The 26,258-nt window shown below is 45.3% G+C and overlaps 2 protein-coding genes across 6 annotated transcripts in view; one reads left to right on the top strand and one right to left on the bottom strand.

Annotated features, from left to right (window-relative positions):
* Positions 1–856: 856 nt before the first annotated feature.
* On the bottom strand, positions 857–21,209 carry PPIL1 (peptidylprolyl isomerase like 1). 2 transcript variants are annotated; one of them, XM_008528762.2, is made up of 4 exons: positions 18,450–21,209; positions 15,288–15,442; positions 3,015–3,083; positions 857–2,456 (listed from the first exon to the last, which is right to left on the bottom strand). In XM_008528762.2, the coding sequence occupies exons 1-4, from the start codon at positions 18,503–18,505 to the stop codon at positions 2,236–2,238; spliced, it is 501 nt and encodes a 166-aa protein (XP_008526984.1). In that variant the 5' UTR covers positions 18,506–21,209; the 3' UTR covers positions 857–2,235. The 2 variants fall into 2 exon arrangements, with proteins under 2 accessions (XP_008526984.1, XP_070440584.1); XM_070584483.1 differs by lacking the exon at positions 18,450–21,209 and adding an exon at positions 17,635–18,356.
* Positions 21,210–25,164: 3,955 nt separating this feature from the next.
* C19H6orf89 (chromosome 19 C6orf89 homolog) overlaps positions 25,165–26,258 on the top strand; it is a 35,905-nt gene continuing 34,811 nt past the window's right edge. The window contains exon 1 of one of the 4 annotated variants that reach the window (XM_008528765.2): positions 25,165–25,445. Coding sequence is in view for 1 of the 4 variants with exons in the window: in XM_008528763.2 (XP_008526985.2) it covers positions 25,444–25,445 (2 nt within the window). In the remaining 3 variants the exon portion in view is untranslated. The remainder of the gene's footprint in view (positions 25,446–26,258) is intronic. The other 3 variants (XM_008528763.2, XM_008528764.2, XM_070584485.1) reach the window with 3 other exon arrangements.

Consider the following 26,258-nt stretch of genomic DNA (forward strand, 5'->3'; position numbering starts at 1 on the left):
GCCTTCTCCAAAAAGTCTAGAATCTCCTATCCTTCCCACCAAAGCTGTATCTCTCCTGCCCCTTGGTTATCTCCAGCAGTCCCACAACCTATCTTCATTCATCTCCCTGTAAGTGATAAACTCATCCTTGCCTCTCTCATAAGCTACGCTCACCTCCATCTACTGAGATGTGACTGAAAGGAGCTATTTCGGCCCTAGCACACCCCACACTTTTATAAGACTTGTCCTAACTGTACTTATCCTGAGAGGGTGTAGATACACATCACAAAAGGATTAACCAGGATTCCTTTTAAACAAACTTCCTTGACACGGAAACAGGAATTTCTACAACTCTGGCTAACTGGTAGAATCACTAGAAATCGTGAAACGGTTCAAGTTTCACTCTGTGAAGTCACACCTTCATGGAAACTGGCACATGCCTGCCTGTGTGATCACCTCGGCATATGTTTGGCGAGCTCTTCCAGAAACAAGGAACTGCCTGTGCTGCTCTCTTCCCAAGTGTACTCACAACCTTCTCAACTTCTCAAAGGAGCGATAACACATTTCCCCTACTCCCATGACCTGGGAGAAAGCGGGTATTTTCAGGGTTATAATTCTGGGAGGTAAGTGGATGGTGTCTTATTGCTTGCTCCCAGAGGTGGATCCAATTATGCCCACCCAGTCCAGGCTGAAAGAAATGTATTCCTACTTTCCCAAAACAGTGCCTCGAACCTCAAAAGCACCTCTGGGAAGTTACAAAGTCATTTACACAGTTTGGTGTTGCGTTTGCTTTTTTGTTGTTGAGACAGAAGGCGGAGAAAGAGGTTGAACGTGGGGAAGGCTCAGGGAATACAACCTTATTTAGTAGTCCACAAAATAAATTACCAATTCCGAAATTTATAGAGTGATAAGGAGGAACATTTAAGCTACAATCCCCTCTTCAACCAAGGAGCAACCAGTTTAAGCAAGCGAACACCACAATACACGTTGCCTCCGGGCCCACAGCGACATGCAGGTGCATCTCTTGCAAGTTCAAGGGATGGTTCAGTCTCGCAACACTTCCCCCTGGTTAATGTACAGGTGAGTCCCCCTCACTCAGAAATGCTAATCAGTAGCACTTAACTTCTCCTTTGGTACCGCTTTTTTAAAGTCACACCTGCTCCTGAACGGGAGCAGTCCACGGGAGATCCACAAACCTAAAATGATGTAAAATCTCGAATATGAGCCCTGCAATACTGCTTGAGAGGTTAAAATGGCTGCCAGAACCTCATACAATACTTAAAATCAGACCACAGCAGCAGTTTTAACCATCAATGGCATTTTATTTTTGGAAGTTTCTATGTATTACATAGGTATTAACTTCCTTTCTCTCGCCCACCCTCTAGCCCCAAATCAGAAAGATTTAAAAAAAATAACGTATAAAATCTCTTTTCTAGTTTCTCTAAAGTCTTAGGTTAAAAAAACTTAAGTGATGGCTCTCCTTTGTGAGAATACTGCTTTTTAAGGAGAATTCAGTCTGTTCTTATGCTCACTATAGATTTCTACTCCTTCCTGGGGAAAAAATGGTCAATGCTTCTGCTTCCTTTTAATAAATTCATTTCTCTATTATTACACATTATCATTCCCCACTTGACACCTTCTTAGAAACTTGATTATTGGATGCATTTTTCATTTGGCAAAAATTCAATGTGGTTTTGTGTGGGATGTCTAAGTGTCAGAAACAGCAGTGTTGATGTTCTTGTTTTTGAGAGGGAAAATATATAGCGAGATGCATACATTCCCTGGAAGAACAAATGCAGGAGACTGAAATAAGGTATGCAGAGTTGAGAAGGCTGATAGACACTACTTGATTCTGAATTCTGTGCCTGTCAGCCACCAGACTGCAGCATAGCCCAGAATGTAAATCCCTGCAGGAAGAAGTTTGGCCACGCATTGCGAAATGACGGCATTGACTTCATTTTGTTCCAAGTGTGTCGGAGCAGTATGGGTCATTTGCAGGGAGCAGTAACCTGTGAACGATCATGTATGGACATTTCTGCAAATGCTCTGTCAATCTAGGCACCGGAGGAAGAGACCAGCAGCATCTTATTAAAATACACTTCCACCTCTAACTCACCCAAGACCCCAGGCCTCCTTAGCGCCGCAGTTTACAAGGCCAAAATAAAGTTTAGAGTCCTGTGTCATTCTGGGTCATTTGGAAGCTGGTTCACTGGGGCCATCTCAGAAGACCTGTGTGTGCCCAAGAGAACAGCAAGTCTACCCAGAAGGGTATGCCTTAATGATCTTCACATCATCCACGGGGCGGTCCTGGGAGTTTGTTTCCACCATTCCTACTCGATTCACCATTCCTATACCCTGGCACACACGGCCAAAAATGGTGTGTTTGCCGTCAAGCCACTGGGTGGGAGCTAGGGTCACAAAGAACTGGCTGCCATTGGTGTCTGGCCCTGCATTGGCCATTGCGAGAATTCCAGCCCCTGGTGGGAAAAAGGAAAAGAGGAAAGAGTATGAATAACCCGTACAGCTCCAGCTTTCATTCCCAGGATGGTGTAGTGATGAAAAGAAGCAAGACTTTGTTCTGGCCTCTATCATCAACCACTGACATGGATAACCTTTCCCCCAGGGCAGGCTCTGCCCTTGCACAAACCCCATTACCGCACCCTGATGACCTCATCTTCCTTGCAGTCTCTATCCCTACGATCCCTGCTAACTGCTGGACCATGTTCCCAGTTGCCCCTAAAATCCAACAAGGTCTCCTGCTGCCTTGAGGAAGTTTTTGTTTTCCTATAGTTTATAATGGCAACATTCAACGAGGAGTTTGAGTCTAGGTCACTCAGACCAGCTCTCTGAATTGCCCAGGACTCTGAAGGAGGTGCCGCTTTCCCCAATCCGCCAGGGTTCTTTGTGGCGCCGCAGCTGGGCAGCTACATGGCACCATGCCAGCGTCAAGCATTCACCCTGAATCACAGCCAAAATAGTGAGCTTTTAAAACCCACTCCCCCTTCCCACCCCATCCAGCCAGATTACATACTTACCCGTGAATTTCAAGTCTGGATGAAGTTCATCTTCAAACTGCTTGCCATAGATAGATGCACCACCTCGACCTGCCAGATTAGAAGACGAGAAACCAATCAGCCAGTCCCAGATTCTACCTCTTAGCAAGAACTATGGCCCAGAGTAAAGGACTTCTTGGAGTACAGGAAAGGAAAAGGCAGTGAGCACGCCTAGCCCCCTGCGAGGTATACTGCAACCACACAGCCCAGCAGCAGCATCAAGCACTGACACAGCTCATTCAAATCACTGGTTTCATTCAAGTAAGACGTCTCTTTTCAAAATAACACTGAGTGCTTTTTCCTGCTTATTAAAGTAATATATGGTCACTGTCAAAAATGTAGAAAACACAGAATATTTTATCAAGAGAACATTAAAGTCCCCTGTAATCTAACCATTTACAGATAACCACCATTCATGGTTTGATGTGTTAAGAAGTTTCTTTATTTTTAACTTTTTTCTTTTTTGCTGAGGAAGATTCACCCTGAGCTAATATCTGTTGCCAATCTTCCTCTCTTTTTTTTGCTTGACGAAGATCCCCTGAGCTAACATCTGTGCCAATCTTCCTCTATTTTATATGTGGGTCACTGCCACAGCATGGCTTGATGAGTGGTGTAGGTCCCTGCCCAGAACTGAACCTGGGCTGCCAAAGCAGAGCCCACTGAACTTAACCACTAGGCTACAGGGCCGGCCCCAATTTTTAACATTTTTATGAGTATTTTAGACAAGAGTGCCCCAAGCCCTAATCCTGTGCCTATCACAGACACTGGTAATCAGTCAGCATTCTTCTCTGTTGAGCTTAGATTTGCCTCTGAATCCTTACCAACCTAGAACTCCAGGCAGCCATTTTTAATGGATCAAAGATGGCATAAGAATTGAAACCTATTTGCTGTCCTTAACCTAGATGAAGGAAAATAAAATTCATTTAAGTCAAAGATACTCAGCTTAAGGAGAAACCGGGACAGTGCTAAGTGGCAATGTGACAGAGAGAAATAATATTATAGCAGACAGAGCCCATAGAGAGGAAAGGTAGTATAGCATAAGGAGAATGGGAAGAAATACACAATCAGGAATGATTTGCTAGCATCATCGCCACCACACATTATTTATATTATGTCCAGAAGAGTGTGGTGCTGTGCTGGGTACTCAGGTTGTTCTTAGAGCAAAATGATACATTAAATATGGATTTTCCCCTAGGAAAAAATGTCCTAATAGGAGGTAACTCTCTTGGCTAAATAAGCAATTAGTTAGTCAATCGTATGTCTTGCTGAACTACTTTGGTTTCTCCAAGTTGACCAGCCAAGACAAAACAGCCCGGAACACAGTGAACATTGGATTTACCAGCTTGCCCTGCTTGCCTGGCAGCCAGGAAACAGCCCAGACGCAAGGAGCTCCCCTCCTAAGCCTGCTGTGAAAGTACCAAGTTAAAGCACCATGTCCACTCTGAGGCCCCTGGCCCTGCTAAGGTGTTCCCATGGTAAAAATCCTTTGCTTTACCCTTTAGGATGCTCCAACACAGGGAGCCTGTCACAGCCCTGGGGTCCAGGAGAAAATACTGTTCTCATGCAAAGAGGAATGGGGGTGAATCCTAAAAGACTTGGGGAAACCTCTACCTGGCCCAGGCTACCTATGCTTCTGGAAAATTACTGAACTACCAAATTACGTAAAAATTCCAATCTGCCAGTATACTTCCAAACAGCAATTATATAACCAATATGTTCCCTCTGACTACACAGTCAAGCTTCCTGCCTGAGGTTGTGGGGAAGGGGTGGTTAGTGCAAGTCCTAGGGTTCAAGACCAGAGAGGAGAAAGAGCTGCGCGGGCAAACTGAGGTCAAGCCCTCCTTCCAGGGCCTGTGTGAGCAAGCTGAGGATGAAGTTCAGTAGTGCGCTGTCCATCCTCAGGCTGAGCCTTGGAAGTGTGAGCCTGCAAGGTGAGGGCTGCCAGAACGAAACCTCAAGGCCCCTGCCCTCCACGAACTGAAACCCATTACACAAATGGCACCAGAAACAAGAATAGGGTTACAGAATAGGCCAGTCGAGGGACACAGAGGAAGCCTGGGGTCTTAAACAATCAGAAGGAGACATGACGAAAGAGCACGGAGGCCCCTTTTTACTCACTAGGCATAGTGTGACCAACGGCAACTAGTTTGGGCCTCTACAGCACCATTTCCTCATAAAATGTCATCTTTTCATAACCTAATTCAGCTCAGTAGGGTTTGCAGCAAAATGTCAGAAAGACAAATAATTCTAATGAAAACATTCCTTTGGGCATGTGGGACAGGGGAGAGATGGCAGGGGGACGGCAGCTGATGAAAGACTTCTCCAGTGCAGAGCAGGCTACACAGATGTCAATGACCACTAACAAAGCTGACAATTTGGAAGCTCTGCAGTCTAAGACTTGCTGTGTGTCCGACAGGCACAGACCTGTTTTCTAAACTCTCTACTCTCAAAGTTCTTTTACTCTTCTGTCCTCTCTTTTAAACATATATTCAATGTATTTAATATTTCAGACACACAAAAGGTACAAAGATAATATGACAAGCAACTGTGCACCCTCCCCTTAAGAATTAAAGGGTAATGGGGCCAGCCGGGTGGCACAGCAGTTCAGTTCACACGTTCTGCTTCGGCGGCCCAGGGTTCGCAGGTTCAGATCCCAGGTGCGGACATGGCACTGCTTGGCAAGCCACGCTGTGCTAGGTGTCCCACATATAAAGTAGAGGAAGATGGGCACAGATGTTAGCTCAGGGCCAGTCTTCCTCAGCAAAAAAGAGGACGACCGGTGGCAGATGTTAGCTCAGGGCTAATCTTCTTCAAACAAAAAAAAGAAGTAAAGGGCGACAAATCCAGTCGAAGATGCCATGCACCCACCTGCATCCCTCTCCTCCCCCACACTTTCCCACGTGCTAAAAACTGCTACCAAGAATCACATTTTCCTCTCAGGTAATCAATGTTTTGACCAGAAGTTTGTCATTTCTATGCATTTTCTTTTTTACTACATACGTATGCATGCCTAAAAAAAGCATTGTTGTTTTGCATGTTTTTAGGTTTATATAAATGGTATTACACTGTACGGATTCTTCTGCAATGAGCTTTCTTGGCTTACCACTGAAAATGAACTCATCTGTTTCGTTCCACGCAGCCCTCTGCAGGATTCATCCCACTGTGTGATCACACACCAATCTTATCTTTTCTCTCGTCGATGAGTATTTAAGATCTTCCCAGTGTTTCTGCTATGATAAACCATGCTGCCATAACCACTCTTATACTCTCTCCCAAACACAGTGCAGCAGCTCTCAGGGGCTACGCCTCATGGGGGACACGCACGATCAGTTTATGAACATTTCACTATCACTAGATTTTTCCGAGTATCTTGCCCAAAGTGGCCCCGATGTGCATCTACCCATGGTGCTCTCTCTCACTTTTACTGCTCTAGGTCCTTTTGCCACACTTTCTAACGTTTGTCAGTCTGATAGGTGTCCGATCTCTTGTGGTGTTTTCGCCTGCTTTCCCTGAACTGCTACTTGTCCCCACTGCTCCCATGCCACAGCTGATGGGACCATGGATTAACATCCAGCCCCAAATCAGTGACAGGTGGGCCAGTGACCCATAAGGAGGCCCACATGAAAGCTCTGCCTGGGGCGCCTGACACCAGAAGGCGACAGACCACACTAATGAAAGCCTGCCTTCCAGCCAGAGCCTCCAACAGACACTGCAGGTGAGCTACCCTCTGCGCACTTCCAAACCCCTCCACAGCCTGCCCCAACCTCAGAGGCAGGAAGGCAGGTAGTGATCAGTCCCTTCTGCAGCCAGGGGTGGCCAGACGACCCAGCTCTGACTAACTGACATAAACAGAAGACTGCTGATTAGAGCTTCTGGGAAAGCTATCACTTTCTGATAAAAAGGGACAAACATACTCCTTTGTCTTTCACACACAGCTCTTTCCCTATCTTCCTTCTTTGAAGGTAGAGGTGATGTCATGAGCAGCAGCAGCCATCTTGCAACCATAAGACAAGTTTGAGATCAAAGGCCAACACGCTAAGGATGGGAATCAAAAGGCAGCAAGCATGGGTCCCTGACAACTCTCCTGGGCAGCTGAACCAATGCCGGCAACTGCTTATCTCCAGACATTTTGTTATGTGAGAAAAACAAAAGCTCTCTTTGTTTAAGCCACTGTGGTTGAGTTTTCTGTTACTCGCAGCCAAAAGCATCCCAAATTGATACAATCACTTTGCTAGTAATAGAGTAGGAAGGGGAAACTGGCTAGCGGAGCTGCTGTTGGATGACCAGGGCACACGCCAGATACTAGATCTAACAGGAAACAAAGCTACAGTTCTCTAAGAAGGCCTGCAGTCTTTAAAATGGAGTCCTCTCTTCCTCACTTGATTGTGGGGTCAAAGAGGATCTGGATTTCAGTTCCGACTCCACCACTCACTAGCTGAGTAACCTTAAGTAAGATACTTACCCTCTCTCTAAGCCTCAGTTTCCTTGTCTATAAAATAGGAATAGCAGTAGTACTTACATCTCACAGGACTGTTATGAGAATTAAACGAGATACTGCATGGAAACCATGTAGTACGTAACAGGAAGCAACAACGAAAGCTTCCAACCGGTCTCCTTGCTTCCAGCCTTGCCTCCCCCTTTCCACACCAGTCTATTCTCCACCTGGAAGTCAGAGGGATCCTTTTGAAACAAATCTCCCCACGGCAGTCCTCTGCTCAAAATCCTCCAGTGACACTTCATCACACTAGGGACAAAATCCAAAGTCTTTGCCACAGCTTCCAAGACTCTCCATGGTGTGGTGCTCTGCTCCCCTCCAAGTCCTCTCCTCCCCCTCACTCACCTGCTTCAGCCACCCTGGCCGCTGTGCTGTTTCTTGCCGAGCACACTGGTCTAAAGCTGCCAAGGGCTGTTCCCTCTGGAGTGTCCTCGCCCTGACAGTCTCACGGCTCACTACTTCACAGAAGCCTGTTCAAATGCCACCATATCAAAGTCTTCCCTGGTCGTCCTATCCAAAACAGCACCTCCCTCACTCTCTATTCTGTGGTCTCAACCAGGGGTGACTGTGCCTGCTGGGGACATTGGGGACAATGTGTGGAGACAGTTTTGGTTGTCACATTTAGAGGTTCTACTGGCATCTAGCGGGTAGAGGTCAGGGATATAGCTAAACATCTTACACTGCACAGGATAGCCCCCACCACAAGGAACTATGCAGCCCAAATGGCCATAGTGCCAAGGCTGGGGATGCGCGCTCCATGCCCTCATACCACCTTATTTTCTCTTGGTCATTTGTCACAGCCTGCAGGCCACTGCGTACTTGTTGTCCATTGTCTCTCCCATCAGAAAGAGAGCTCCACGAGGGCTTTCCTAATGACTATTGTATCCCCAGCTCTTAGAACAACGCCTGGACTGTGGTAGGAGTCCAACAGACAGTCGTTAAATGAATTAACAACCAAAATAAATAAGAAATAACCACACTTTTTTGAGCTCCTATTGTGTGCCAAGCCCACGCTAACCATTTTACAAACATGAGCTCATTTACTACCCACAACAAAGCCATGAGGTGCACATAACCACACTCCCCACTTATAAATAAGAAGGCTCAGCAAGGTTACATAACTTGTCTACCTTTAGTAAGTGTTACTGTGAAGTCAAGATTCAACCACAAGGCCACCAGGCTCCACAAACCCTGCTGTTCACCCCCACAGTTCACTGCGTTGCAATATACCACAGCTGGATTAAATTTCCTCACATATTTTTCTTATCCCAGTCCCAAATGGTCCCTGAATGATGCCAGATCAGACCTGCACTCCTGTCCGGGAGTCTCTGTGAACGGGCCCACTTTTACCCCCGTGCTATCTCCCACTACCCTGTGCACTCTGCCCCAAACTGCTCCTTTACTGTTCCCCACATAGGCAGTTCGGGGGCCCCAGAAGTCCCATCTTGTGCATTTGTCCTGGGCAGGGAGAGGTGGCTGGGTTATCACAGAGCCAGTCCAGTGTGTGAGACATGATGCCTAGGGTGGTGGGCTCTCCTTCACACCCTGTCACTCACGCCTCCACTCTGCACTTCTTCCTAAATTGAAAATGCCCTTCTCTGTACCTCCCAAGAGTTAAAATTCTACATTCCTTTCAAGGCCCACCTCAAAATACGCCTTCATCCCATTCTAAACCCGCTCCACTGTACTTTTTCTCTTATTATGAATTATTCCAACCCATCATATATACATAATCCATAGCATACCACATACATTTGCATATTTATTATATTATTACTTTCTAGATATTTCTTTTAATGAATATCTTGTTTTCCCGGCAGTGCAGAGAGCTCTGCAAGGAAAAGAAAACTGCCTTGGCTTCTAATACTTCTAGTACTTGGCTTAAGTACTCCTCACAGGCCTTAGAATAGCAAAAGATGCCCAGCAGACTCTTAGCAAATATTCATCAAATGAACAAAATTAACAATGAGCTTGCTGTTCAATACGTTAAATTTCAGGTGTTCCTGGGGCTACCAAGAGGAGAGAAGAAATCAGAGTGAGGGTGATGCACAGCGTGATCAGCACATAATCACTCACCGCCACCACGGCAGCGGCTGAGCACTGTGAGGCTAAGTGCGGAGCACGAGAGGTGAGAGGAAGAGCCTGACAGGATGCCAGGTCTTCCAAGGAGAGGACGAGAAGGAGCTCGCAGGGACAGATAGCAGAGACTCAGAGGGCTAAGGAAAGAGCCAGCACAGTGCTAGGACAATAGGGAAATTTAAAAGAAGAAAAATGGTTTAAAATGAAGCAGGACGTCAAAAACCAAGCAGGTTTTTGAGTTGAGAAAACATCTGGCAAAGACATCAGAAAGACTGTGGAAAGAATAGCTCCAGAGTGGTCAGACTGAGGGACAGCCGGGGATGGAAATGGGACACTGACTTGCTGAAGAGCCCAGGATGTCAAATGCTGCTCATCTGAGGTGTTTAGCAAAAAAGTGTTACCTAGTCAGCTGGCAGTTCATACCAGTGACCCAGGAGGGCCTAACACCTTTGTGCTTTCCACCACAGACCTGCCAGCCAGCTTAGCTCAGTCATTAATTATACTCAATGCTGGATGCAATTATTTGGAAATCTTTTGAGTGATTCAATTTCATTAAAATTACATCATGGAAATGTGACATTATGAAGGATTGTGAACCAATTACAGAAATATAGGGAAGCTCTGACATGAGCAACTCACATTTGAGCCACTTCCAATTCTTGTCCACTAATCATGGATTCTCTCAGTTCACTGGTGTTATGAATGAAAATTTTATCTCATAACAATGACAGAAAGGAAGAAAACAGGAAGGAAGTATATCCAAGCACTGACAGGACACTTTCAGATAAAGAAAGTGGAGTGAAGCAGGGTAAGACTCTCCCTGCAATACCTGATGACGCAAACACAAAAAATTCCAATTTTTTCTAAGGCAAAAACTCAGGGGCCAGCCCGGGGGCATAGTGGTTGAGTTTGTACACTCCATGTCAGCAGCCCAGAGTTTGTGGGTTTGGATCCTGGGCGCGGACCTACACACTGGTCATCAAGCCATGCTGTGGCAGCATCCCACATAGAAGAAAAGAGGAAGATTGGCACAGATGTTAGCTCAAGGACAATCTTCCTCACACAGACAAAAAAGTCAGCAGCATCAACCAAGTAAGAAGAAGGAGACAAACTTATTCCCAAAATTCTGAAAAGAGATAGCCAAGGAAATAAATAGGAGATTCTTCTGCCTGTCCTCCTTAAAAGTAGTGACTGGGAACGGGGAGTGTCACCCAGAGAATTCTCTCAAACACCCTCCAATTTTGAGAAGCCAACAGAGGGAGTGGGTGAGTAGCCCTGAGAAAGTTCAGGAGAAGCCCTTGGGGGCAGAAACCCGCAGCCACCAGGAGCACTCAGGGGTGGTAGGGCAGGCTGCCAGCACTGGCCATCTTGGGGGAGCAGGGCAGCACTGGGTCATCATGGGGTTCAGGACATGCAACCTTGGCACATCAGCTATTGCAAGCTAAAGAAATCTGAGAAATGGCAGGTGCAGGAAGGACTTTCTGACCTTCCCCCGAAGCAGGTCCTAAGAGCCTCATATGAGAGGTGCCCTCCCCAGACCTGGAGGAAAAAGAACATCCTTACCACCAAGACAGAGGGACATCAGGAGGAACTGGAATGAACAGGCCTTGCTAAGTTTCCCCCACTTTACTACACTTAGCTAACGTCCCTTTTGTCCTATCACATTTTCCCACAACCATCCACTCTTCAGCAAACCTAGCATAAAGACGCTCAGGTGTACGTGCTTCTTCAGGAGTTCATTTCCATATAAAGGCTCCAGTGTCATGTAAAACTTGTATTAAATACATTTTTCCTTTTTTAAAGATTTCATTTTTCCTTTTTCTCCCCAAAGCCCCCCGGTATATAGTTGTGTATTTTTAGTTGTGGGTTCTTCTAGTTGCGGCATGTGGGATGCCACCTCAGCACGGCTTGATGAGCGGTGCCATGTCTGTGCCCAGGATTCGAACCAGCGAAACCGTGGGCCGCTAAAGCAGAGCACGTGAACTTAACCACTCGGCCACGGGGCCAGCCCCCTGTATTAAATACACTTATATGATTTTTCTCTCATTCATCTGTCTTTATAAGAGACCCAGATGAGAAAGAAAAGGATAGGAGGATCTTTTTCCTCTGCCACAGCTGCACTCAGGGGACTACCCAGAGCTGAGGGTGGTGGCAGAGGAACACCACCAGCTGGTGGAGGGGGTTCTGGGACAGAGCTCTGATGGAGCCTGCGAAAACAGAACAGAGGCTAGCCCTTCCACAAGGGGCTCACTCAGCATGAGCTGAACTTGTGTTCTCTCCCACACCCTCTTCAGGCTAGAGTAAAATGGAGAGAAAAAACCTCAGCATTTGGAGTAGGAAAGACAACTGGTCCCACATGGGGGGGAAGAAACAAAGAGAATCCACTCACACTGTACCTGAGCAAATAAAAGGGAAGGACATCATAGATGCTGACATTAAGCCTGAACGAGATGAAAAGAAATGGCACAGAAACTATGCAAACATAACACAACGAATGGAAGGAGAGAAGGAGAGGAGGGATGGAAAAAAACACCCCTCAGGAACTCAGTCTGGGAGAAAACACAAGACAAAAAAATAAATCAACAGAGTAAGGTGAAAAGATTCCAGAGCTAACGAAACAAACTGAGAGCCAAATGACACCAATACAGCACTAATGAATTACAGCAGTAAAGAATAGGACAGACAGGACTAAACACTGTATACGGCAAGGAAAACTCTGAGATCACTTCAGTGGACGCAGGAAAAAATGGAAAAACATCATCTCACACACTCAAAAGAAATGTGATGGATATGAAGGCAAAGGTGATGAAACAAAGCATAACTAGCTTCCCAAAATAGAAAGTCCAATAAGTCTAACAGAGAAAACAGTCAGAAATACGAATCAAAAAATTTTCCCTGAATTGAAGGAGGGAGTAAATCTGGCCTCAGTACTCTCCAAAGCCATGTTCAAAACCATAAGGCAATGGAACAAAAAAGATCCGAGGGAATGAGTGTGGACTAAGAATAGCAAACCCAGTCACGGTATTTTTCAAGTATAAAGGCAACAGGCAGACATTCTCCAACATGAATGAGTTCAAAAATATAACACCCTCCAGCCCTTCCAATAAAAACCACTCAACAAGAAATCCTGCCCTCTAGCATGGGAAGAGAGAAGCCCAGCGGTGAGCACTGAACCCTCTGACATGTAGAACCCATGCCGTAGCTGAGGGCCTGAAGCAGGTAGAGTGGAAAGTGTTATAATCTCTGACAAGGGAAAAACAGAACAACAAACACTGGGAGTGAGGGAAGGGAAGAGAGGAAGTACTAATTGCCTCATCTTTCATAGCAGGAAGTCAACTTTTCTGTTAAATATATACATAATTAAATATAATACTTTTTTTGAATAATAGTATGCATGACATAGCCTATTCTTCTGAAATTATTTCCACTTAGCTAGTTATCCATCCATCCATCCACCCTTTTAACTAGATATCAGAGAAGAAAGATGTTTAGAATAATGGCCACCAAAAGTTAATAGTAATCATTTCTGAGAGATGGGATATTGGGGGAATATAATTAATGGTGGTCATGAATCTTTAGAAGGTATGCTCATGGGTGATTTTTTGTTCTTTTTTCTACTTTCCTATATAGTGTGTATTGTGAAAGGTGCACATATACATTGAAAAAATGGAATCTCTCTGGTGATAAAGGAAAAAGGACAATTGAGAATGACAAAAAAGGGACCAGCCCTGTGGCTGAGTGATTAAGTTCATGCACTCTGCTTTGGCAGCCCAGGGTTTTGGGCTGGAAGGGTTTTGGTTTTGGTTTGGAGCCTGGGCGCAGACCTAGCACCACTCATCAGACCATGCTGAGGCAGCATCCCACACAGCACAATCAGAAGGACCTACAACTAAAATATACAATTAGGTACTGGGGGAGTTTGGGGAGAAGAAGAAGAGAAAAAAAAAAGATTGGCAACAGATGTTAGCTCAGGTGCCACTCTTTAAGGAAAAAGAAATAAAAACAGAGAATGATAAAAAAGAACAAGATGAGAATAGACTGCCACAGAGAGAACCAAGCTTATTTAGAGGCAAAAGAGCAGAAGGAGGAATTAGCAGAGAGAAAAAGCAAACTGAGAAGCAAGGGCCCTTGTAACTAATAAGTGTTAGCATCCATCAATTTCACTAATAAATCCTAGCTAAATAATGACAACTCCCACATTCACACCTCCACCTCAGACCTTTCCTTGAACTCCATACTCACGTCCAACTACTTATTCAATGTCTCTATTTGAAGGTCCGACAAGTATTTCAAACATAATGTGTCCAAAACCAAAACCAAATTCTTGATCTTTCCCATTTCCCTAAATTCAAGTCAAAAACCTTAAAGTCATCCTTGACCATCTCTCTCTCTCACACACCTGCCCATCCCCCCAAGTCAAGCTCAGCAAATCTCAATGGCTCTATTTCTATCAAACCATAACCTGAATTCAGTCACTTCTCACCACCTTCTCTACTATCAGCCTAGTCCGACCACGTATTTCTAGACTGGGTGACTCCAGCAGCCTTCTAACTAGTTCCCGGCTCCCACTCTTGCCCCCACATCTCTCCAAACAGCAGCCAGAGTGATCTTTTCAAAGTACAGGTCAGATCACGTTACTCCTTTGCTCAAAAATCTGTAATGGCTCCCATCTTATTCAGAATAAGACCCAAGGTCTCTACCGCGTCCCATAAGGTCCTAGATGACCTGCTACCCAGGCTCCCATCTCAGGGCCTGGGCCTGCTCTTCCCCCGGTCACCCAGTCACAGGGCTCACCGCCTCATTCCGTTCAGACCTCTGCTCCAATAACATCTTCTCAGAGAGGACTTCCCTGATCGTTCTACTAAACTCACATTCCCACACCTGTTTCCTGTCTTAATGAGAGCAGACTTTTTTCCCTTTGTTCACAGCTATAGTCCGAGTTTAGAAGAGTATCTGACACAAAGCAGGTGCTCTATATTTGTTAAATGAACGGATCAGTGAAAGAATCCAACATTTTTTCTCAAAACATTGCATTAGAAACCAATATTGTCTCAATAAAAAAAAATAGAGAGACAAAAAAAAAAAGCGCAAGTGGTTGTGCCCAGACAACTTGGCAGGGTCAGGTGTAACCTGGTCCTCTAGTTCCTCTGCCTCAGAAGGAGGCCGAAGGCAATGCCTCTCTCCTGGCCTGGAGCCTCGGGACATTCCCACACCTGCATCCCTACCAGCCGGTAAAGGCCTCAGCTGTATAGGGCTGCAGCCCCCCTCAGGGGAAGTGCTATGGTGGTGTCCGCATAAGACATTACGCAACTTATACACAGTAAAACACTCATTTATTTTGCATCTTCATTCTTAAAAAAAAAAAAATTGCAAATGTCGTCTTTCTGATAGTCTGATTATCAGACTACTCTATGGATTAATATAATTCAGGCAAATATTATTTGCTCTTAATAAACAATACATGGAAGTTATGAGAAACTTATAGAGCCCAGGAATCAAGGTCGGTTTCTGGTCCATTCCATTTCTGGTCAATTCCCACGTGTGTATTAGGGTGAGGGTATGTGGTAGGAAGGGCAGAAATCAACCAAGCCAGTCCCTGGTATGTGGACGAGAGCTCTGGCTGCTTTATACTTAGTTAGGACAGAATGAGACTTCAGAAATTAATGTCGGCTTAACTGTACCTGTCCCTGTTGGGTCACCTCCCTGGATCATGAAGTCTTTGATGATTCTGTGGAATTTGGTGCCATTGTAGTAACCTCGACGAGCCAACTCAGCAAAGTTCTTACAGGTCTTTGGCGCATGCTTCCAGTACAGCTCCAGTACAATGATCCCCATGCTGCAGCGGGAGAGGACAGCAGAGCTCCAGTCAAGAACAAGGTCACAGAGGGCAGGAACATTATGGGACTGCTCCACAACTCTTCATTTTCAAGCTTATAAGTCATGAAATTGTGATCATGCTCAGCTAAGGAAAACAACACAATGCAAATAACATAGCCACAGATATCCTGTTTGAGTAAAACATGCAGGGGCTGCCAGGACTTCTTTCAAGCAAAATAACAACCGTGGACAACTCAAAATGCAAATACCTTACATATAGAAAAATCACCAATCATCTGAAATTCTAATACCTTATATATAAAATCATCAATCATCTGAAACCCAACCAAATTAGGGAAAAAAATTTACACTTAATTTGTAAATTTGAAAAAAAAGGAGGACATTAAAATATCGAGGTGCATATTTATTTACACATGGCTAAGTTTCTGGGTGAGGGTGGAAACCGGGTAAATGGGCGACAGGAAGATTTTCAATAAATATCTTTTTTAAATATTTGTATTTTTGAACCATGTAAATGCAGTACTTATTCGTAAAATTTGTTTTTTTTAAAGATTGGCACCTGAGCTAACAACTGTTGCCAATCTTTTTTATTTTTTCTGCTTTTTCTCCCCAAACCCACCCAGTACATAGCTGTATATCTTTTTTGCTGTGGGTCCTTCTAGTTGTGGCATGTGGGATGCCACCTCAACGTGGCCTGACAAGCAGTGCCATGTCTGCGCCCAGGATCCGAACCAGCAAAACCCTGGGCCTCCGAAGAGGAGAGTGCAAACTTAACCACTCAGCCACGGGGCCAGCCCCACGTAAAAATTTTTAATGAAAATAAAAGTTTGCATGTTTAGGAGGGGTGCAACAGAGGCAAACCTGATTATCTCAAACTCACTCAATGTGATGGGCAACCCCCCAACTCAAGTACTGCTAAGGAAAAGAAAGAAGTAAAAGACCAAGACACGTACCTTCCTCTCCGCTCCACCCTCACCTAGATTTTAAGCTCCAAGAATGTGAGAAGTGAATCAACTCTGTATAGCCCAAATACCCAGCATTCTATAAATACATGTGGTATGTGCTAGAACACTGCTTTCTAAAAGCCTTTCTACCAGCAATTTATCCCTCACGCTACTAACACTCAACACAGATTAACAATTACTCTGCAAGGCACCGCTCTCACTGCTCTTCCCCTCACTGAGGTTACATTCTGGTGGATATTTGTAAAATACAGGGAATAACTTTTTGGACTGACAATCAGGAAGTATCTATATGAGTCTGAAATGTGCATACCTTTCAATTCAGCAATTTCAACTCCTATCTATTCTACAGAAAACTAACCAAAGCACTTAAGGATACAGTATGTACAAGGATGTTCATTCCAGTATTTGTCATACCAAAAACAAGAAGCAATTTAAATGTCCTTCAAAGAGGGAATGACTAAAATATGAAATGTCCATACTACAGGGGGCTGCACGTGTTAGTGAAGGAAAGAAGAGCAAATTACAGGAAAAACATATATACAGTATGATCATATGATCCTATTTGTTAAAAAATAGAACATAAAAGAGAGAGATGTTTCTATGTACATAGAAAAAGATCTGGAAGGTCATCCAACAAACTATTAACAGTATTTTTAGGTGGAGCAGTGGCTTTCACTTCTTATTCTATACACTTCTACACTGCTTGGATTTAAATTTCAACTTATTTTGTAATTTAGAAAAAAAGGTTAACAGCTGAGTTCAGGAATTACGTTCAAGTTGGGGCCCGAAGAAAGAGAATTTTGCCATATAAGAAGCTGGGGAATGGGGCCAGCCGGTGGCTGAGTGGTTAAGTTCACATGCTCTGCTTTGGTGATCCAGGTTTTCAGTGGTTCGAATCCTGGGCACAGACATGGCACCGTTCATCAAACCATGCTGAGGCGGCGTCCCACATGCCACAACCAGAAGGACCCACAACTAAAAATACACAACTATGTACCGGGGGGCTTTGGGGAGAAAATGGAAAAATAAAATCTTAAAAAAAAAAAAAAGCTGGGGAAGATGGCCAGGAAGCAAAAGCAGCATGTGAGAGAACGCTGTGCTCTGGTGGAAGGCAGCACAGACAAGAACAGAAGGACACAGACAGCGGCTGGACCCTAGCTACCGCTGTGGGAATGGCAGATGCAGCCAGAGAGGTAGACAAAGGCGAGATTTAAAAAAAAAGCACCTTGAATGTCAGCTTACGAAGTTTTATACTGTCGTAGCAGTAAGAAGTTCCTCAAGGTGACTTGTCCTTCCTTGGAAAGACCACTTTGAACTTTTTCCAAAGAGGCAATGGAACGAACGGGGCGAAAGGACCTAGCATGTGAGGTGCAAAGATCCGGCTCCCATTGAGGTTCCCCCTACTTACTAGCTGTGTGGCCTTGGTCAAACCACTTAATCTGTAAATTCTGGCATTTCCCTTGCTAAAATTGGAGAGAAAGTAGGATAATACCTACATGATCTGAGTTGCTACGAGGATTAACTAAACGTGATGCTATACATCAGGGGCACGGCACTAGCTGTCTGGTGCTCAATCACATCGTTCTCCTATCACTCTGACAGCGGGGGACACGTGCCTCTTCCTGGGTTCTAACCATTTCTTTAGACGACTGTACTACTCATCACGTTAAAGCGTCCATGTCTGCCTCCCTCGCGTACTGTAAGCTCCCAGCGGCCAGGCCGTGTGTATCTTAGCCACCTGCGCATCCTCAGATTCCAGACCCTAAGTCCCCGGCCTGTGGACTCCACACACGCCGGCTGGATGAATGAATGAGCCGAGGGGCGGGAGGAGGACACACAGGCAGCTGTCGCTCACGTCTCAGCGCGAGTCTGCGCTGAGCTCGGGCGCGGGCGGCGGCCCCCGCTCGGCCCGCGGGCTGCCCCTCCGCCGCCGCTCCACGCCGCTCCAGGGAGGCCGGCCGACCGGGGGACCGAGCCCCGCGGCCAAGCCCGGGCTCCGCGTCGCCTCCCAGCCCAGCCCTAGAGGCCGACCCCCTTCACCTGGTCTCCAAGTATACGTTGGGCGGCTGCCAGGAGTCTGGCGGGATGGCCGCCATAGCGAAGCCAGCGGAATTCGTCTCTAGCAGTCGCTACTTCCGGCGTCGATGCGCTGGGGACCCGCCGCCGCAGCGCACACTTCCGGCCCCCGGCGCTCTACCGTTTGGATGCCGGGATTTGGGTGATTGGGTCAAGGAAGAGGAAGGACGCTTCCTCCAAAAAAAAAAAAAAGGCGAAAAAAGGGCCAGCTGCAGGAACGGGAAAAGTGCAAGCTTTGTTAGAGGTGGTCTCCAAGTGGGGAAACCGCGCCACGCTCCGGATGACCTGATTGGTTCATATGGGCGTGGAAGGCGGGAACAACCAACAGATCTGCACTCCGACTGGAGTTATGTCCTAACTTTAAATCCGAAGAATTTCCTAGTCCCACAATAGGACAGCCACCGAAAGCGGGAGGCGGAGAATGAAAGAAAATAGAGATGAGAGATGCCAGTAACTAGCTTTTGTAAGGTTCTCCACACCTTACATGGCGCTTACACCTTATTATTTTATCTACTTGACAAAGCAATCTTGTAGAGTAGATATCATTATTCCCATTTTTCAGATGTGAAAACTGAGACTCAGTAGTTAAATGACTTATAGCCATACCGCAAATCTGAGCCTCCAGACTCCAAAGGCAAGAAGTTTAGGGAGAGAGAAGAGGAAAAGACAAGGAAGAAAATGAAAGAGAAGAAAAGGGAGAGACAGGAGAATGAAGATCAAAGGGATCAGGGCTAGAGCGAGGCTCAGAGTGACTGGCTGGGATAGATGGTGCCCCAGCGTTGTTAGGACGGTTTGCTCAGGGTCAAGGGAGGAGGTTTGGAGGGAGGACAGGAAAGAAAGAAACATACTGTAAATGCTTTGCACACCACTTAATAAGGATGGCTAAATGAATGCTTACTTTGTGCCAGGCATCGAGCTGAGCACTATTGTGTACTTTCACACTGAAAATCAAACACAAATAGAGACCAGACTTGAAAATTCCCTTAGCAGACAAACCAGTTCAGTCACACAAGCAAAATTAATTAGCTTATTCTGTAAAACAAGCAAAACTTAATTTGGGCCACTTCTTGTTAATGCCTCTGAAAGTCATAAACAAAACAAATTGTTCCCCAAAATTGATATAATGTAAGCACTTTTAACCCATTTTCCTGTCACTGGAAAAACTCTAACGTTATAACCAATCACTGTGAAGACAAACAGCCACTGCCTCCCCACTACATAAGGTGATTTGTAACAATATACCTCTGAGCCTCATTCCACGTTGGGTTTGAGTGCTCCCAGTTCGCAAACTGTTTTTTTGTGCACAGCAAACTTTTGCTAATGACTGTTTCAGTGATCTAGTGGTTTTACTTTCACTGTTTCAGACCTTTGATAACACTTAATCTTCAAAACCCCACGAGGTAGATATTACTATTCCCTCTTTATTTTGAGGAAACTCAGCCTTACAGAGATTAAATAACTTGCTCAAAGTCCCACAGCTGTGAGCCTGTGCTGTTAACCACAGTTCAATCCTACTTTCCTTAATTGTCAGGTGGGAATAAAGGTATCCAAGGCTGTAAAGATCAAACCAGCAGTGAGCTCCTTGAGGAACTGGGCCTCCTTCATCTCTATGCCCTCCTCTCAGAGTACTGAGCATAGGGTGCTCAGGTTTCATTGAATGAATAATGGACAGAAAACGATGAGTGCTGTGGTAATGTAAGGTATAGTTAATTTTATACCTTCTGCAGTCTCGTGTTCATGCCCTCTTTGTGAACCTTAAGCAGAATGGAAACGTTTTCATCATCAGTCCATTCTGTCTGTTACTATTTGAATTGACTTTCTCTGGACCTTACATATATAAGTAAGTTCCTTACTATATGTATCTTGGTAGGCTTAGGGCACGGTGAGAATGCCTTGGGGTTTTACACAAGAATAAGAGAGTGTCTTGCTGTCCCATTCCAAAATCCTTCCTCAAGAGGCTCAGTATTTCTTGGCCTTTTTGTCCCCAAGAGAACATTAGGTGTTAGTGACTTGAGGAAGGAGTTGACAAAGAGACATGGATTCCTTTTCTGAGTTATAACTGATAGTTCACATTAAATTAGAGCAGCTTGTTATTTATTTATTCTATATCTAAGCATGTGTCTTCCGAATAAATGTCCTTTATTAAAAACAAAATTATGAACTTTTACTGAAACATCTTTTAGGCTGGAAACCTGAAGATCATCCTCTTTCTCTCTGCTCCCTGTAAGAGATACATCATCAAGATCTGTCAATTCTTTTCCCAAAGATCCTCAAATTGTATCCCTTCTTTCCCATTGCCACTGCTGTTACAGACCCTTGACACCAGGATCATTTCAGAAGCCCCCTAGCTGGGTTCCCTGCCTTCTGGCTTTCCTCCACCAATACATCCTACACATACACAGCAACCAAAGCTTTCTTCCCAAAATTTCTTGTAGTATGTTTCTTCTTTGCCCAGATGTGTTAAATGATTCCCTTTGCCTATTAAAGTCCTGGACCACTTGGGTGGGCTTGAAGGCCCTTCTCCATTGGCTCCTGACTGATTTTTCCAGCTTGATTTCCTATATTTTATCCACACCTTAAATGTGCCACCAACATTCCCACTCTCAGGCCTTTGCCCAGGCTGTCCTCTTCCCTTCCAACGCTTCCCAGACCTCACCCAAGCCTTTGTCCCAGCTCCTTCAGAAGACCTCTCTACTCTTCTTGTCTACAGTAGACTCTCTCCCCTTCCCTCTGCTTGGTCTTTAATTCTGTGCCGCCTTCTATTGTTGTCTAACTGCTTGTGTCAGATTCTCTCCTCTCCAAGTAGATTGTTAAGAGCCCATGTTAGGGATCATGTCCTGGCTCAGTTTGGTTCAACCTTCACACAAGGCCTGTTCCAGACCAGAAGCTGAACAGAGGGGGCCTCCAATGACTGAGCAGAGCTAACACACCAACCCACAAACCAGCAATTCTGTTACACAGGGTGCTATTACCTGGGAACCTTGTCAAGGGTTTTTCTAAATCTCAACAGAGAGAAGCCAACAGTAAAGAAATGAGTAGATTTACCCATCATTTCCCGCTGTATCCTCTCCCCCAAACCAATTGCTCCTCCTGTGCCCCGAATCACTATCTCCCTAGTCACCAGACATAATTTTGACTTCTCACACTTCCTTAGCTACATCCCCACACACATTACAGGTTACCATGAACTTCCACACTCATGATTTTTTCTCAGTCTCCCATTGGCCAGATTTTAAAATGAAGGGCTCTGAGTGACTGACAGGAGGAAGCAACTGGCTCCAAGGCCTACCAGGATTTAATGTGGGCTGGAACTCAAGCCTTTCCCCTGCGCCTTTCTACTACCTGGCAGGCTTTCTGATCTGCTATAACTGGGAAATGTTTCTTGAGTGGATTCTCGTTCTTCCATTCCTTTTACCTAGACCTTCAAAGTTGCTTTTCCTTTGAACTTTCCAAAGTTAATTTTTCCTCTTCCACTCTAACCTTCATCCTCCCACTGAATGTATATGCCCATAGCAGAGCTCTGATCATGTCACACCCCTGCTCAAAAACTTTCAGTGGCTCCCCACTGCCCACAGATTAAATTCCTAGCATTGAAGACCTTCCTGGCTATGCCAAACTGATCTTTAAAGATTGTTTTTCCTTCTGTAAGTAGCCTTGGCCTCAGCCAGATCAACATTTCAGGCTCCCAGAATGTACTCATATCTTCCCTCCTTCTGAATCTTCTCACTCCTATGCCCTGTGCTTGAAATGTCTATTCTCAGGCTCCAATGTCTGAATCCTTACAGGCCACCTCCAAGGTCACTTCCTCCCTAAATCTTTACCTGGAGCACCTACGAACCACTAGGCACTGAGGAAGACAGAGATGGGTTACATACACTGTGCTCAGCCCCAAAGGACCTCCCATTCTAGGGGAGAGAGAGAATTAAACACACAGCTAGAGGAGAGTGGGATGAAGGCTGTAATCAGGAAGCACGCCACGCTTCCTGAGCGCTGTTGTTCCAGAGCTGGCCTTGGGTAGTCAGAGGTTTCCAGGGAAGTGATAACCTGAGCTGAGATCTGGAAAATGTGGGAGTTAGCTAGAAGCCAGGAAAGGTGTCTTCTCTTTGCAGATCTGCAGCAGTGTGAAGAGCTTGGCAGTCAGAGTGTTTCTTGGGCTGTCCTGGAGCTGAGTGTAAGGGGATTGTGAAGGATCTTGGGATGTGACTGTGAGGGCAAAAGGGACCTATGAAGTGGCAGAGTCAGATTTTGTACACTGGAAGTGTCTCTCAGGCTGTGGTATGGAGACTGGCGGGAGGGCAGGAAGACATGGACTGTCTAGGACCTCTGGACTCCCCAGAGCACTTTTTATTTTTAAAGTATAAGTTTAAATTGAAGTATAATATACATCTAGAAAAGTGGACAGATCCTCAGTGTAATAATTAAATTAGTTATAACCCAGAACTCCATCTGTGTAACCACCATCAAATCAAGAAAAAATATGTTTCCAACCCCACAGAAGCACCCACTACCAATCATTACCCCTTCCCCCTCCCCAAAGCTAACCACTTTCTCACTTCTAAATTCACAGATTGGCTTTTCTCTGTTTTTGAAATTTATATAAATGCGGTCATAAAGTATTTCTTTGTGTCTGGCTTCTTTTGCTTAACGTTATGTTTGTGAGATATACCATGTTGCTGTAAGTAGTGGCAATTATTTTATTTCTCAGTGCTGTATAGTATTCTGTTACATGACTATACTATGAAGTATTTATATGTTTTCTATTGTTAATGGGCATTTGGGATGTTTCCAGATTAGAGCTCTTACAAATAATGATGCTAGGAATATTCTTGTATGTATCTTGGTGCACTTGTGCATGAATTTTGGGGGGGATGTACATAGAAGTAGAATTGCTGGGTCATAGGTTATGTGTAAATTATAATAGTTAATACCAGGCTGTTTTCCAAAGTGGCTTTAGGAATTTACATTCCTACCAAATGCTTTTTTATATGTGTATTTGCCATTTAGATATCCTCTTATGTGATAACATCTTTTTGTGTTCAAATCTTCTGCCCATTTCTCTACTTGGCCGTTTGTCTCTTTTTTTGTAAGATTGGCACCTGAGCTAACATCTGTCGCCAATCTTTTCTTTTTCTTCTTCTTCTTCTCCCCAAAGCCTCCCAGTACACAGTTGTATATTTTAGTCGTAGGTCCTTCTGGCTCTACTACGTGGGACACCGCCTCAGCATGGCCTGATTAGCAGAGCCATGTCTGCGCCCAGGATCTGAACTGGCAAACCCTGGGCCACCGCAGCAGAGTGCACGAATTTAACTACTCGACCACGGGGCCGGCTGTCTTTTCCTTATTTGTGGAGTTCTTTATATATGCTGGACACAAGCTCTTTGTCAGTTTCTCTCACTCTACAGCTTGTCTTTTTGGTCTCTTAACCGTGTCTTTTGATGATCAGAGTTTAATTTTAATGTAGTCCAATGTATCAATTTGATTCTTACAGAACATCTCCTTTCTGACCAGCCACATGTCCAGTACTCAACAGTCACGTGCATGGCGACAGCATTGGACGGAGTGGCTCTAAAGTTTTGTTTTGTTTTGTTTTACTGGGAAAGATTCACCCTGAGCTAACATCTGTTGCCAATCTTCCTCTCTCTCTTTTTCTTTTCCCTCCCCAAAGCCCCAGTACATAGTTGTATATTCCAGTGTATATTCTAGTTGTAAGACCTTCTAATTATTCTATGAGCCCTCACCACAGCATGGCTACTGACAGAGGAACGGTGTGGTTCCCCCCGCCCAGAAGCAAACTGAGCTGCAGAAGAAGAGCATGCAGAATGTTAACCCCTAGGCCGTCAGGGCTGGCCCAGCTCTAAAGTTTTACTGTTTTGTTTTTCTCATATAGATCTGCAGTGCACATAGAATTTTAGTGTACAGTGGGTGTGAGGTAGGATTCGTTTCATTTTTTTCTATATGGATATACAACCGACCCAGCACCATTTATTGAAAGCATCATCCTTTGCTCGCTCTTCTGTTGTACCCCTTTGTCATAAAGCAAGTGTTTATACACTGTGGTTCTATCTTTGGTCTCTATTCTGTTTTATTGGTTTGCCTATCTCTGCATCAATATCACACCACCTTTGTGGCTGTAATAAAAGTCTGAACCCAGTGGCATTTTGTTTGTAGATCGCTTGTAGAAGGCAGTTACGATCTTTGGCACTAAAGACAAGGAAAGATAAGGAGCCTGGCACTAAAGACAAGGAAAGATAAGGAGCCTGGGTTCAAAATCGTGACTCTATCACTCTATCCATGTAATCTCGAGCAAGTTCACCTTTCCACAAACCTCAGCTTGGTCAGTATGAGGATAAATGTTGTGGGACTGTTTGTATCATAGGGTTGTTGAAGTGTTTCACGAATACAAAGTGCTTAGTAATGTCTGGCATAGAGTAAGCTCTCCATAAATATTAAAGAATGGGCCGTGTATAAATTGGAGCGACTTGTTTGTCTTTCTCTTTCAGACTAGGAACTCCCAAAGGTAAGGGCCTGCCCTCCACATACGTATCCCTCCCACACCCACCCCTCAATGCCTAACACGCTGCCTGGCTCGTGGTAGGGGGCTCAGTAAGTGCTTGTTGAATGAATCAGCTCAGCTACGCAGTCTGTTTGCGCAGAAACAGGACAGCCCCTGACCATCACTGAAAAGGACTAAGGACTAAGAACCCGACGCCGGGGGAACGAAAAGCGGCGCGCTCCATATCGCGCGAGACTTCCCCCACGCGCCGCGTCGCCGCGCGGTCTGTTTTTGGCGGAAGTGCGGGGCGGGGAAGAAGGAGCTGCCCTACGGCGCGCTGCGTCGCCTGGGGGCGGGAGTTGCTTCCGGGTACACCCCCGGAAGCAGGAAGTTGTCGGCTCATCCTCCTCGCTCGGCGGCTGCTGTCCCCGAGGCGGGAGGAGCCCGAGGGGGCGCGGGCCCCGCATGTGAGTGATTGGGGCCCGAGGCCGGGAGGGGGGAGGCCGGTCTGTGACAGCCTCGCCGCCGCGCCCGTCTATGACATCCTCGCGCAGCCCCTCCCTCGCCACCGCTGCCATCTCTTGCCCCTGCGCTGACCGCTTTTCTGAGCCTCTGGCGTTTTGCAGACTGACAGCATCCTCTGGCAACTCCCCCGGGTCGACTCCTTGAGACACCTCCATTTCTTTCCTCGGCTTTGCCTGGGAGAGCAAAGCGAGGCCGACCCTGCTTGGAGTTGTTTTGCAGGCGTCACAGCAGTGTCCGAAACAGGAGCGATGCTAGCCAAGTCCAGATTCACTGCCCTCTTGACAGATTAGAAGTTTTTTTTGTATATTGAGAGTAGATTTCCCTCCCCGCTCCGAAACATCTTTTTCTAATCATTGTTAAAGAGGGGAATATTTTTTTTTCTAAGTGTGTATTTGATATGTGGTAAACATGGCATCTCGGATTTCAGAAAGGAATATGACTTGGTTTATTGACCTGAGTAAATGAGTTGTTTGTAATCGCCTTTTAGTACAGGGAAATTCGCCTGCCTTGTGTTTTATGCTATTTTGAGACCATTAACCCTTCTGGCTACACTTTTTCTCCTCTCAGAGGGCACATAGCCTTGGTATTTGCAATATATTTCTTTTAAAGCACTTAGCATAACCTTATAATAGAAACTATTCCCAGATACTTATTATTTTGAGTTTTTCTGGTTGCTTACTTGGTTGTTCCCATGGTGCAATCTTCTCTGGGCATCTCTCCCTTAATAAGTTTGTTTGAGTTCTGTTTCCTTGTAA

This window comes from Equus przewalskii, chromosome 19 (assembly GCF_037783145.1).
Source record: "Equus przewalskii isolate Varuska chromosome 19, EquPr2, whole genome shotgun sequence".
Classification (NCBI taxonomy): Eukaryota; Metazoa; Chordata; class Mammalia; order Perissodactyla; family Equidae; genus Equus; species Equus przewalskii.